The sequence below is a fragment of the Colius striatus genome, chromosome 7 (assembly GCF_028858725.1).
Source record: "Colius striatus isolate bColStr4 chromosome 7, bColStr4.1.hap1, whole genome shotgun sequence".
Classification (NCBI taxonomy): Eukaryota; Metazoa; Chordata; class Aves; order Coliiformes; family Coliidae; genus Colius; species Colius striatus.
Genome location: NC_084765.1, coordinates 13,768,581 through 13,782,890, shown reverse-complemented (window position 1 = coordinate 13,782,890; position 14,310 = coordinate 13,768,581). Strand labels below are relative to the sequence as shown.

Here is a 14,310-nt window from a genome sequence, read left to right as displayed (position 1 = left end):
GCTTTTCAAAGCTTAGCTTTGATCACTTAGTGTCTGAGACCTGTGTTCTGCACCTTTCACCAGCCCTGCTTGAGAGCTGGCTTTTCTATCTGACACTTTTAGGTTTGTCTTTTTTTTTCTGATGGAATGATTGATTATAGGTGAATGCAATATTTGGTGTGTGAGTGCATTGTTTTTATAATAATTTAATGGTACTTTTTCTTCCTTTCCTAATAATTCTTCGTATGCTTTGGCTGTTGCCACTGTACTAAGATTTAAAAATGTCCTTTCCTCAGATTGCCAGTGTTGTTTTGAGCATGAAAATTACTGAAATGTTTTTAATTTCTTCGTCTGAATCAGTTTTTTGTTGCTGACACTGAATTCAGTTTGGCATCATTCACATGGTTACTGATATCTGAAGATTATTTTTATATCTGTTCCTGTCAGCATTTCAGCTTTTGCCCAAAATTTTTTTGTCCTCAGCTGACTTGGTGACCACACAGTTTTCAGGATCACCTTTAAATAATTGGAGCATCTTGACTGTATGTGAAGCCCCTCTGGTAGCTTTCTTCCATTTCACACTGTCTGTTGATTTCTGTGAATTATTTTTGTATTTTAATAAATCCTTAATCCACAAAGGGACGTTTCCTCTAATGACCAGTGGAAAAATGAGCGTTAATAATAACGCTGCTGGACAGATGATGGAAATAGTTTAACCACATTATTATACGCATATTTCTCTGAAAAATCTATGATAGAATTATTCAGGATCAATATACATAATGTTTAGATTTCTTCTTTCTCATCTTTATTTAAATAACTGTTGTATAGTGTAAGTTGTATAATAACTGTATACAGAAAGGAAGAAGCAGGCACTTACAGCCATGGATCTAATGGTATCTGTTGCTAAACACTAGTAGTTGTGGGTTCGAAGCTTTAAAATGTATTTGTGATAGCATCTTTGCAAATAAGAAGTACTTTAAAGTTAAAAAATATAAGATAAATTAAGCACACTATGGTTTTTTCCCTTTTCCCTTTTTTCTATTTTATCTGTTTTTTGTGCATCTAATAAAGTCTGTGTATCACCTCTGGGGAGAGAGCCGTCTTATTTTGTCTATTGCATTTTGTTACTATAGCAGCAACAATATCAGGTGGAGGGAAGGAGAAAATCCAAACAACCTCAAAATAAGTATCTGCCATGTTTACATGTATAGAAATACTAGGACACATAATTTTTCATATAGCTGAATAGGACAGTTGTTAGCATTAAAACTAGATTGACATGATGTTATTGCGTTGTATTTCATTCCAACTTTTTAAGTTTTTGATTTGAATGTAGATTTGCTAAGTTGGCTAATCTTTATGATCCTTTAGAGAAAAGTAATGTATTCCCTCTATTGTGTTTTAAATGTAAGGTACTAGTGTGATCATTTTGTCATTGTTGCTCAGTGGTATTTTTTTAGTAAACCAAAATTCACCTAATTCTTTTAGCTGGTAAATGTGATTTCTGTACACACACTAGCACTGCTTAAACAGAACAGGAGGTTGCTTGGCAGGAGATGCTGTATAGAGTGTTACTTTCAGGTATTTTTAAAAAATTTACAAGGTACTGGGGCTCTGGATGCATGTACTGCATGTATATGCACACACATGGGGGAAGCAGTAAGAGAACTATCCTGAAAATAGACAGAAAACATCACTGTGAAGACAGAGTGGAGTATCTTGGGTAACAGATATTATCAAACATCTTTGGTAATAGTGATTTTGAACTAGTATTTTTGAATGAACAAGTTTAATGCTGTAGTCACTTTTAAAGATGAACCTGTAAATACAGTTATGACAGTGTTCTTTCCTTCAGCATGCTGAGATGTTTCAGGTAATTTTGCATATGTTTAGTTTTAAGAGCAGACTGGGAATATTAACTAGCTACTAAGACACTGGAATACTTGGATTTTGTTATGTTCTGGTTTCATGCAGCAAATCAATTTTATCCTTGAAATACTATATACAGATTCCAAAATTAATTTTCAATGTTGCTTAGTGTTTTCAGTTACATCTCAGGTACAGAATGCTTAGATCATCAGCATTGCTGCCAGAGACAATTTTTAGGAGAATAGTAATGCATCTTCTCTTTTGATGGAGTTACTGTCTCTTGCTGGCTGTTTGAGTTCTTCCACATGACAACAACCTCACATTTAAAAAAAAAAAATCAAACATTTTTCTCCTTGTGAATTTGAAGTTCATTATTATTCTTGGTACTACAAGAAGAGGAAAGTTTGATTTATTGGCAGTGATCACTTTAAGTAGCAAGTGGAAAAGGAATCACTTTATGGTCCCATATATTTCTTTTAAACCCTGCAGTATTTTTAACCTACTGTGAAACAGTAGCTTGTGGAATAGTGAAAATCTGTTCCATTAGAGTTCAATTCGTAGGTTAAAACCATTCCTCTGGGGTTACTTTTCTTTCTGTGTTAATGTTTTTATTGGAAAAAATAATTCCAGTTTCTTGTAACTTAATTTTTATTTTTTTGTTTTTGTCTTTCCTGAGAAAGTTAGCTCTCTATGAAGTAGCTACGCTGTAAAATGAAGAAACGTAATCTGTAGTCTGCAAAGCCTACAGATTTTCTGAACGTATATGTTACATGCTCATCCCTCTTCCCTCCACCTCCTCCTTTCCTCCCTCCTTACCCCAGTGAGTATCTGCATGATATTGTGCAACTGTCCTATGGTGTAAAACTTAATAGTTTGTGGTATGAACATTGTAACAAATCTAAACATCATGGCAAGAAGAGAGATTTTGCGTCATCTAAGGCCAAAGGTTTTTCCGTGGCTGTGTTTTGTTTTCATACTTCTGCAACTCATTTCTAGTAGCCCTCTTAGTGATACCAAGTGTAATACTTTAGATTGATTTTGAGGAGACGATGTAGAAGACTGTCATATCTCTTTTACAAGTGTCCCTCCCTCATTGAAACATCTTACCTCAGTTAAGTTGCCTTGAGCATGGAAATGGAACTTTTTTGATAAGTAAATATTAGAAGGCGGCAAGTAAAATGCAGGCACGTTGTAAGTTTTCATTTTCTGCTTGTTTTGAAAGTATTTTATAGAGTGGAAAGGGAACAAGTGAGAATAGAGTCAAAAGCAGATAACAGAACTAGATTAAAAAAATAGCTTAGTTAAGCAGCATTATATATGGGAGGTGTCTTAACCCATTCTTTGCTGAAACTGGATATTCCTAAAGCTAGTTAAATACTGAAGTAGTATACCTGGTCCATAAGAGGTAAGGCAAACTGATGTGATGAAGCTCTCATGTGTTAAAGGCTAGCCAGGGATTTTAGGGACTTGCTGTAGATTTTTCTCCTACCTTGGACCTAAGTTTACATACAAAAGCTAGAAAGAAGGAATTTATGCCAGCTAAGCAAAGCATAAAGGAAATGGGATCAAAGTTGTGTTACTTCCTTGCAAGCTTAATGACAATTGTGTGGTCACAAATGGAAAAATGTGCTTTCCCAGACACCAAATCAACTAGAACAGCTTTTTATAGATACAGGTATAGGACAGGTAATTGTTCAGTTTGTATCTGAGCAGGAGTAATGGTGGCAAATATCTCATCCTCAGTTAAATGCTTTGTTGAGGTACTACAAACTCTTCTACTCTGTTCTTATGAGTGGTAACTGCTCAGTTCTGTTCTGTGTGCAAAACTGAATGGAATTTCACTGGTAGAAATAGTGATGTTTGGCATGGCTTGCATGACTTTTTTTTTTTTAATAAAAGATTTTGGTGACTTAGTGAGATGGGAAAAGATAAATCATAGATATTAACAACTTTGGTTTGTTTTTCTGATGTCACTGCATTGCTACTTATTCCCAAAATACAACTTGCTAAACTATATTGGTAATGGTTTTTGAAAATACCACCTATGGGTTTAATTCACAAGATGCTGTTGAGCTCAGTTGCTAAGACTTCTCTTCACAACCTGCACATGGGATTGCACAAGATTTTGCACTTTTGTTTATTCTCTCATTTCTTCATCTGGGCAGCTGTGCTGAATTCTTACTTGTTGAACAAGTTCTTATCGTAGGATTGATCTCACCTATGCTTTAAAGGGGCATCTGCATCTGAGCTAGTTATCAAAATTTCTTCAATCTTACTATGACTCATAAGTAATTTCTAACAATATCTGACATGAATGGCACCATTTCACTTAAAATATATTTTAATAATTTATATTGTGGTATGAATCATATTTTTGGCAGATTCAAAAATCTAACATTAAGTTAATGAAAAAACTAAGAGTAGGGTAGTCTAAATTTGATTTTAAATACGTAACCTGTTATTGCAAAGTGCTGTCTCCTAGCCTTCCCTGCCCAGTACTGGCTCTTTCGCATGTTTGCAGCCAAGCCTCTAAGTTGGGCACAGTTTAGCTTTTCTGCATTAGCCGCATCTTCTGTGGATGCTCTTTGTTGTATCTTGATTCTCTGTTGGATTTGCAGATAATTTGGCAGGTTTCTTCCTCACAGTACATAGACAAATACCAATCATCATATGTCACTGTCAGCATCTGCTTGAGAAATATCTAAAATAAAAATAGTACAGGTGATGCAAAAAAAGTTGCAGATGTATGGGAAATGTTTGACTAGCCTGTAATTCATTTGCTCACTGTGAGTCTTAAGTAGAAGAAGGCAAAGCTGTTTGAAACAATCTGGTTTTGTTTGTTTTCTAGACAGAATTCATCTATGTCCAAGCAACAAATAAACCAAAGACCTTCAAGCATGGTCAGTGAAACCTCCACTGCAGTAACTACATCTGCCGTTGATACAAAACCTGGCTCTAAGGTAAAGGAAAAAGGCTATTGTTTCAGCTTAATGATTGGAATTTCAAAGGCTTTAAATGGAATACTCTTTTAATGCAATTTTTAATGGGGTCGTGGGTTTAGTCTAGAAGTCTAATACATAGATCAAAGAAATAGTATTACCTTCTGCCCAAGGAACAACATTTTTACAGCATAGGAACACTGTATATCCTCATGATAGCGTTGATGATATTTAAAAATATATTATTGTGACTTGTAAAGTTTGAGAGGCTTCTTAAGAATGGAAGTAAGTGGATATAATGCCAGTATTCCAGCAAGGCTTTTGATACTCTCGCGTGTATGGCAAAAAGTGCTGCAGAACTGTAATTCATAGTTTGTATTTTTCCATGAAACCATACTGCTATTCCTCCTCCTAGTAACAACTTAGATCCTTGTCTGCCATCACAAACAGTGGAGACATCGAGTTTCTGAATTGTTGTTGACAAAGAGCCTGTGTCTATTATTGCACAAAATATAATAAAGTAATAGTGTCACTAATTATTTTAATGCTTCTTGGACCTTACAATAATTTACATTACCGTGAGAATGGAAGAAGGCTAAATAAAAAGAAGCAAAAAACACTTATTAGCAAATAAGATGGATTTTTTAACTTTTCCAGTTTCCAAACTTTTCTTGGTTTGTGGTTTGTTTGATTTTTTTTTTTTTTTTAAAGGCAAAAGTGTGAAGCTTGTTGAGGAATTAACAGAGTTAAAGAAAAGAATTTTCAAATTGATTGTAAAGATTTTTGTTGAGTTGGAATGACTTAATCTTTTTCTAATATTTTTATATGCTTGGATGAATATTGGATGACTATTTCTTTATATCCAAAGTGTATAGGTTATTGGACCAACATAAAGATAGCCAGGTCTCAAATCTCAAGAATACAGTTATCTTTAAAATGCTAGATGAAGTTATGGTTAAAAACAGTAAACTTATCCAGTAATTCAGGCAACTTACTAAGTTTCTTTTTTATATTCTATCAGTTGAACTTATCAAAGTACATGGGCATTTGTGTTTACATATTCTGATCTTTTAAAGCCAGCATTAGAGTCAGAGGGCTCATTTTTTCACTCTTAAAACGAGGAAACTAAATGAGGACTTGATACTCTGCTTTGAGCTAGGGATTTCTCCAGTGTCATACCTGACTTTAACTTTCCCAAGCTCATGCTTCTGCCACAAAGTGTTCATCTCTTGTCTGCTTCTGCTGCTTCCCTTTGTCATATGTTTGCACTTCTCCAAGTTTGTTTGTATAAGATTCATCCTACTGCAAGCCTTTGATAAATACTTTACTGGAGTTTTAATTAAGACAGAAAACCAATATCTTTCTTATATATGATTTGTTTCATCATTGCATCCGTTTCCAGGCTTGAAATCACTCCTCTTGTTCTGTAGTCAGATCTGTTGAGTTCCTTCACAGCCTAACACAAAATCAAGTGAACTAGCATTGAGAACAAAGGCTGTGGAGTGAATAACCTGTGTCCTCCATTTTGAGGTTGACTTTTGGCACATTGAGTGTAGATTTTAAGATCCTTTAATCCATTTCTAATAATTTTCTTCCATGAATTCCATAATAATTAATTCAAAGAGTGATTTTCCAGATGCAGGCTTGAGACACAGTCATGAACCCAAAGACACGTTCTCTTTGTTGTGGCAAAGGCCTCTAGCTACCCATAGATAATACTTATCTTTTAGGAAATACTTGCATAATTTTATTCTCCAAATACCACTGCAGAACTGTGTTGGTGTAATATTGGAATCCTAGCCAAATTCAAATTGTTTTTTCAATGTAACTGTGTGCATTGAAGTAGTACCGAGTGCAGGAACAGGTACAGGACTTTCCACTTGATTCTTCTGCAGGAGGTTGACAGCTAAGAATTGCTACATTTGGAATGGAGGGGCGAAGGTAAACTGACAGCAGATTTGTCATTCTCAATGCAAAATGAAAGAGATGAGGGCTTCTGCCTTGCTCGTTGAAGTGTACGGTTCTGAAATGTGACTGAATAAAAATTATGGAATAAAAAGTAATTGTTCAGAAAGAATTTCACATGTTCTGTCCAACAATGTCAGTTGTACACTGGATAGCAAGAGGGGTGTGTTGGAAAGAAGAAAAAAAAAGCCAAGATGAGGTATATATTTAGAAAATGAAGCCATATATATTTATATGCACATCAATGAAACAATGACATTTTGGTGAGACACCTGAGATGGGCAGTTTTGCAGAAATGCACATAGATTCTTGGGATCCCACCGTTGGGTTGCTGGATAAGTTGTCTGAAGAGTTTAGATCAAGATAGTCTACCCTTCCTTTTGAAGTTTAAGGTGTATAGAATTGAGGGAATAAAAAGCAAAGGGGCATACTGTATGTAATAGAAATTGTTTAGTCTTTTGACCAGGCCTAAGGATGACTTTTCTACTTTGTGATGAGCCTTTTTTGCTAATTAAATAAGGTCAAAGAATCGAAGTACTTGGTCACTGACAGGGGATCTGATGAAAAAAAAAAGCAAATTTCAACTGTTCCACAGTCCATACACCTTTCCTGGGATAAATATGAGAAAAAAAATTAGGAAACTGGATTCTGTACATTTGATAAGTTGATTTCTGTTCAGATGAAAAGGATAGATTGATTTATTTATTTACTTTCAGAGCCTTAAACAGTTAGGCCTTACTGTTTTTCATCACCCTAGTAATATTACAGGTTTTTAAAATCTTCACTGAATCTCTTACTTCTCATTTTTCTTAACAAAAAAAATATATGGCTTAGCCTGATGATCATCCAGAGCTCAGCTATCCTCATACATCTTTGTTGGTTTAAAGTGATAGTTGGACACAGTTGCATAAGTTATCTTTGAAACATTTTCAACAGCAAACACAAAATGCCTAACATCTTGTTTCTTCCTTCATTTAGTGTCAGTCTTGCTGCTTGTAGGTTTGTGAGTGGGTACCCAGAGACATTTTTTGGTCACAATTGACACATTTTGTTTGCACAGAGCCAGGGTCTTGCAGCCTGTGAGCTGAGTGCCTTAGGACAGGTGTGGCAGAGAAATGAGCTGGGAGATCTTGTCTTTTACTGTGAATTGGTGATTGCCAGCTGCTCAGAAACCTATTGCAGTTCACAACCTGGCTTGTTAGGTTTGTGCTAGCTCTAGGCAGCTGGGCTGCTCAAGTGGTCTCCTGTGCTGCCCTGGGCCATGATGAGTCTTGAGCAGGTGTCGAGTGAGGTGTTCCTCCCTGGGAAAAGCCCATACGGGGCATTCTTACTGTCTCCTAATAAACAAGTGACTGTGACATGCAGTTCACCTGACTTCTCAACAGAGCTGCTTCCTGGTAAACAGACCTCAGGGAAACTACCTAGTAAAATCTGCCGTCTGATATCTCCTTACAAATATTAAATCTACATTGATCTTTTATATGCTAAGGCACCAAGGAAAAGTAGATATCTGATTTTTCCTTACTGATTATTGCAGTTATCTTAATGTCGCATTAAGATGTGTGCTTATGTCTGCTGAAATGTGTGAGATTTAGTGCAGGATGTTAAAGCCTGGCCTCAAAATTAACAGAATCCATGTAAAGTTCTCATATATTGGTAGAATATTTTATTATTTTATATGCTGACTTCTAGTCCAGTTTTCTGACTGTCAGAAGCAGTACACTGAGATATTTTTATGAAGTGATCCTTTGCATATGACACGTGCTGATTTCCAGAGCTGCTGTTTGTCTGCAGCTGACAGGACATCAGTACCCTAACTACCTGAGAGGAGAGATTCAAGCAAAGGAAGGACATTATGGGAAGGAGACAGAGTGTGAATCTGGACAAGTCTTCCCTTGGAGAAGTTGGGAGCAGCTGTAGGGGTGGTTTGTGTACCTCAGGTTCCCAAAGCAATTGCAGTAGAAAACTGTGCTGAGATTGGAAAAAAACAGGCGAGTCATTAATCTGTAGATTCTCGTTGTCTTTTTTTCAGACTGATAAGTTTTCCTTCTTTGTTTTTGAAATAGTTTGCTCATATGAGTCAAGCCTGAGGTTGCAATAAAAACACAAACCATTTCCTAGTCTTTGTGATTTCCACTTACTACTGTAGACAGCAGTATAAGAAGTCTCCTCCTTAGCAGTGTCACTCTGTCTTCTACTTTTATTTGCAGGATCAAAGTCCAAGCATTTTATTAAACTATCAATGTTGATTGAATTTAAACAGGAATGAAAACCAAACGCCCTCCCCACTCAACAAAGGGCAAGAGTAAGGTTCTTGTGCCTAAAGTCCTGTGCATGTAACAGACTTGGACGATGTTGCACACAGCTCTTGTAGTGCGCTCAATAATACTTCGAAGCACAGTAAAACTTTAGCAGTTCTGGATTTCTGACTGGAGTCACCAGTGCCACTGATGTTCAACAGGGAGTTGGCACTGATATGTTGATGAAAGCAGAAGACTGACTCTACTATGGTGTAAACATCATTGTCTATTTACTTATCCTTGAACATACTATAAATACTTTGTTTCTGTGTAATGAACTATGAATTATTGCAGTGAGGTTATTTGTAACATGAAATGAGTCTCACTACCATTTAAAAAACAGTGGTACATTATACTTCTTTACAGGTTGTGAAGGCTGGAAACAAAGTTCATAGCTTTGGAAAGAGAGAACAAGCTATCAGGAGGAATCCCAATGTTCCTGTTATAGTAAGAGGCTGGCTACACAAACAGGTATGCATGTAATTATCTGATTTTGGTCGTATACTTCAATACAATCATCAGATAAAAATATGTGCCTTCCAAGGACGTGAAAAAATAGAAGCTCAGCTGTTGGTGGTGTAGGGCAGTGCTGGCTACTCTCACAAGCTTCTGTAATGAGGGGCTTGTGCTCAGCGTGAAAACCAAGTTCTAAATACAGGCTTGATTCCAAAGTAGAAACTGATAAATGGACATCGCCATCGTGGTTAATGTTGAGGCTATAACTTTGTTGTCTAAATCTGGTTGTTTTCCCGGTTTTACAACCTGCTGGCTTGCTGCTACGCTGATCTTAGTCTCCTTCAGAATGCATTATAAACCTGAGGTTGGCTGTGAAGGCTTTATTCTATCTGCTTGCTTATGCCTTTACACACTGATCTTAATTCCAACCCACATGCCTGTTGTTCTCCTGAAGCAGGATAGAGAAAAAGAAGTGAAATAGGGACCCATTCACTCGACATTGGTGTCACCAAGACCACTGTCCAAGCGAAAGCTGGATTATAGGACTTCATTCAGTAAAAAGAATTGTACAGTTGCTGCTTAAACTCTTAAGCTGACAGAAGCATGTCCTTGAGTGCAAAAAATAAAGCTGTTTGTTACATGAGAATACTTTCCTGTTTCTTATTCGGCAGTGGCTGTCCCATCAGTTTATAACTAGAGACCAGCAGCTAGGTTTAGAGATGAGTAGGAGAAGGCTGAAACCTAAGGCTTCCAGTTATGATTCTACATATACAGGAAAGTGAAATTGCTGACAGCCATCTGCTTCCTCCTACATGGAGAGCTGTATTCTGCTATCAACTCCATTGACATCCACTACCCAAGTCCGTTAGTCTTCAAGACAGAATCAGATCTCAGACACTGTATGTGTTGACAGTGTTTTAGCATGAAAAAGGAAAGGAAAGAAACTCCTTATATACTTAATATGACAGCAGAAAGAGGAAAGGAAATAGTATATGCGAGGTTCCTCTAACTGTTTTCTTTTGTGCCCTTACTTGTACTTGCAAACACTTAAGGCCTTTCTGTGCTGCTGGTCTCATAAGAGCCTGTCTCAGCTGAATAAGTTGTACTTGCTTAAGTTACAGTCTGACAATTTTACAAACTCCTAAAATTAATTTCAATACAAATATTACTCATTTTGACAAGATTTTTTTAAATACAGAAATATATTTTTCTCTCCACAGGCATATTATATTATTCATCATTAAAATTTGAACATGATGCACCCTGTTTTATTTCCTAAGGAATATTTGATTAAATTACATTTTAGGCATGGGTAACACATGGTAGATCAACTGCAGAATTGTAAGAGATCATTGTCTGAAATGTGAGGCCGTACTTAACAGCTGTGCAGTGATATTCATCTTGGTCTGCAGGCAGTCTTTGTTGGAGTTGGTGCCATCTAGATACTTTGTTTCTTTATTGGAGATAAATCTGTTTAGCTAAAATATGCATTGGTTGTGTATAAGGTTATTCTGAATTCTGTTTGGGATTTGAGTTTAATTACTTAATGAAAATTAACAGTTATTATACCCTAATTATTATAGCTGGATGTTTTGCCTCTTAACTTTCTTAGTACATAATATTTTGCACAATATAAACTACTTATTTTTGCAATTATGACCATATTTAAGTAATCTTGTGGTGAATTACCCACTGGTACAGCATTGTATGATAAGCTGTTATTTTTCTTAAATGAAAAGTGTATTATATTTCTTCCATTTCAGGATAGCTCTGGAATGCGATTATGGAAAAGACGATGGTTTGTGCTTGCTGATTATTGTTTGTTTTACTACAAAGGTGAGTAGATGCTAGCTCTTTTGAGTTAGTCTGTAACAGTTCACCTGTTGAAACCACATGGCAAGTGTAAACTAGTTGAACTCTTCAGATGCAGTTAGGTATTCTGAGAAGATGCAGAGTGGAACAATTACTTATCTAGATGTCTTTAACGTGCAGCATTTTTCAGGCCAGAGTTAGAGAACAAAGATGTGCTGTATGATCTTTTTGCACATAGATTATCTTTATATATCCCAAAGTTTATGTTATTAAATACTTGGCAGCAGTACCAGTTTAAGATTTATCATGTCGCTGGTCTGTGTTGTGTTACCTGCTTACTTGCACTTGGACAGCTGATTTTTTGAGAATGCCCTATGTCCAGATCAAAACATTGATTCAGCTCTAGTCCAAGGGCAATATAAGAGTAGAAACTGAGTATTTCTACGAATAAAAGCTTGATGTAATCTTAGGCTGAACTAGGAATAGTGCTATTGCATAAGGTTATTTCAGAGTTTTGGATATTGTGTAGTGTGTCACAATTTTCAGAAAGCATTACAGAATATGCAGCTCCTAGAAACAGGAATCTGAGTTTCATTTCTGCTGCTAATCACTTTAGAGCCAACAGTAATGGAAGTTTGCTAATTATAGCAATTAGCCTGGACACAGAATTCTAAATGGAAGGTCTGCCATGCAATGTGGCTTGTCAGAGTTCATTTGTCACAATAAGCTTTATTTGCAAAGTGTATTCTTCTTTCTGAATCTGAAAAATCACCCCCCCCCCCCAAAAAAAAAAAAAAATAAACCTTGATGAAAAACCAAACTGATTTTCTTTAAACAAAAAAATAGAAATCAATCTTGTTTCTCTAAAGATGAAACATTTTTTCCCACGTTTTATTGATGTTGAGACACAAGAATATTCAGGTCAGATGGTCTCTAGTCCAGTTTGGGAAGTATCTAGTCCAGCCACCTGTGAAACCAGGGGCAGGAAAGAAATCAACCCAGGTTGCTCAAGGCTTAATCTAATCAGGCATTGAAAATCAACAAGGATGGAGGTAGCATGGCCCTCCTGGTCAGCCTGTTCCACTGCTCTTCTGTCTTCATGGGGAAAACTTTTCCTTACATCCAGCCTGAACCACTTTTCCTTCTACTTAATGCCTGTAGTCTGTACGTCTATCAAGGAAAATATATTGTTAGCCCACTAAGAAGTGTGTTGAATTGTTTTGGGTTTTTTTTATTCAACAGACAGCAGAGAAGAATCTGTCTTGGGCAGCATACCATTGCCTAGTTATGTCATATCTCCAGTTGGACCTGAAGATCGTATAAACCGCAAATTTTCTTTTAAGGTACAGTTACAAAGCTTATTAGCCAATCTTATTTCAAAATGTCTATTTGCATTAGAAAAAATGCTGCTGTAAACAAACAGAAACATCATCTGCTTTCCTATTTTATTTGTGTATTTTTAAGTAGACTGGTTTATTGACTGCCTGTTCCAACATGACATAGCACTTTTTTGTTGCATATGAAATTACATTCATATGTGTCAGTTCCTGTGTAAGTGTCTTTAGAGCTTAGTAACATGTCTTTGAGTAAAGAACATGTTTGTAAAATCACAAATTAGTATTGATGAGTTGTGCCAGTACTGTTTACAAATTGAAAAAAAAGTTGTCTTTTTTTCTTTGTAGAGCATTTGATCTCATAGTGGACTGATGGCTGTTTGGGTGGGGGTTTGTGGTTTTTGATTTTTTAAATCAAATAATCAACTCAATTCTCACAATTAGAAATTGACAGCACTGTAACTTTTGATGTAGAATTTCCTCATTTCAGGGGGAAATGAGTAACTTTTTTTTTTCCTCTGAAGAGTTGGGGTGGTGGTGGGAGAGCAACAGTCTTAAGTGACATTGACTTTTTTAAAGAAAAAAGCTTGATAGAGTTTTTGAGGTTGATTTTCTGTTTTTTTTCTTTAAGCAGAAAAAAATTTAATTAGCAGTTCTTCATTATAAAAACCTATGAGAACAAAACATGCATTCCTTCTTGACAGTGGAAAAATCCACCTCTGGTTGTCTGAGCTGCAGCACTAAGGCAAAGTTCAGAAACTTCAGTGTATGTTGGGGATTTAAATTCCACCAATACTTGGAGTAGAATTTGTTTTTCTTTCAAGCAAATGAGCTATGTACTTTGAAAGAGCCAAATTTAGCAATCAGATCTTGATCAGGTATACTGTAGGAGATCTAGAAGGAAACTTTAAGTCTCTTCTGTGCTGAAATTACAAAGAATATCTGCTCAGCTTAGACCTTGTCTTGCATTTTTATTATTGGAGTGTTTTAAAATTAAAAACTGTCTTTTATTGCTTTTGGTTCTATTTTCAATTGGATAATGCTTTGAAATTTATTAAACAAATATTAACTTGGGAAATGTGTTTAAAAGAAGACCCAGTGCACTTTATGGAAACGTTTATTGTACTTTTTCAAATGCATTGAGCATGACATAGCAAGACAAGCTACAAAGGAACCTTTGTTTAAGAAAAACATTCCACTCCAATATTTAATGAGTGTCATTCATAAAGCTCTTCTCTTCTAGAGCCTTTTCCTAGGAAGAAGCACATAGTGAAAGAGTACCTGATGTACTTCTAGGCTGCTGTGTCTCTTGAATAACTATTAGTGTAGACTGGCAAAGGAGATAGAGAGATGGTATCTAGTTGCTTTAGACTAGAATTTTTTTTCAGTCTGCTTTTTATTTTATTGAAAGAGTGTTTGTAAAATGTTAATAGAATGTATATTAGGATTGTTAACCAGTTTAATGCACTCAGTGATGGACCCCCTCTGCCCCCATGTGCACATACACACATATATTTTCCAAGCAATATGTTCTATGTAGGGAAGTTATCAAGTCACCACTGCCTCTCCTTTGTTATAGAGCAGAACCCATAGTGTGATCACAGTGAAATGTTTTCAGATGCAAATGTAGACTTTGTGTGTTCCTTTTAGGTT

At 36.0% G+C, this 14,310-nt stretch overlaps 1 protein-coding gene across 4 annotated transcripts in view; it reads left to right on the top strand.

The window, feature by feature from the left end:
* PLEKHA7 (pleckstrin homology domain containing A7) overlaps positions 1–14,310 on the top strand; it is a 149,757-nt gene that overhangs the window by 87,691 nt on the left and 47,756 nt on the right. For all 4 annotated transcript variants that reach the window (XM_062000198.1, XM_062000197.1, XM_062000196.1 and 1 more), the window contains 4 exons: positions 4,700–4,811; positions 9,422–9,526; positions 11,275–11,347; positions 12,566–12,666. In XM_062000198.1, the coding sequence (XP_061856182.1) occupies positions 4,700–4,811; positions 9,422–9,526; positions 11,275–11,347; positions 12,566–12,666 (391 nt within the window). The remainder of the gene's footprint in view (positions 1–4,699; positions 4,812–9,421; positions 9,527–11,274; positions 11,348–12,565; positions 12,667–14,310) is intronic.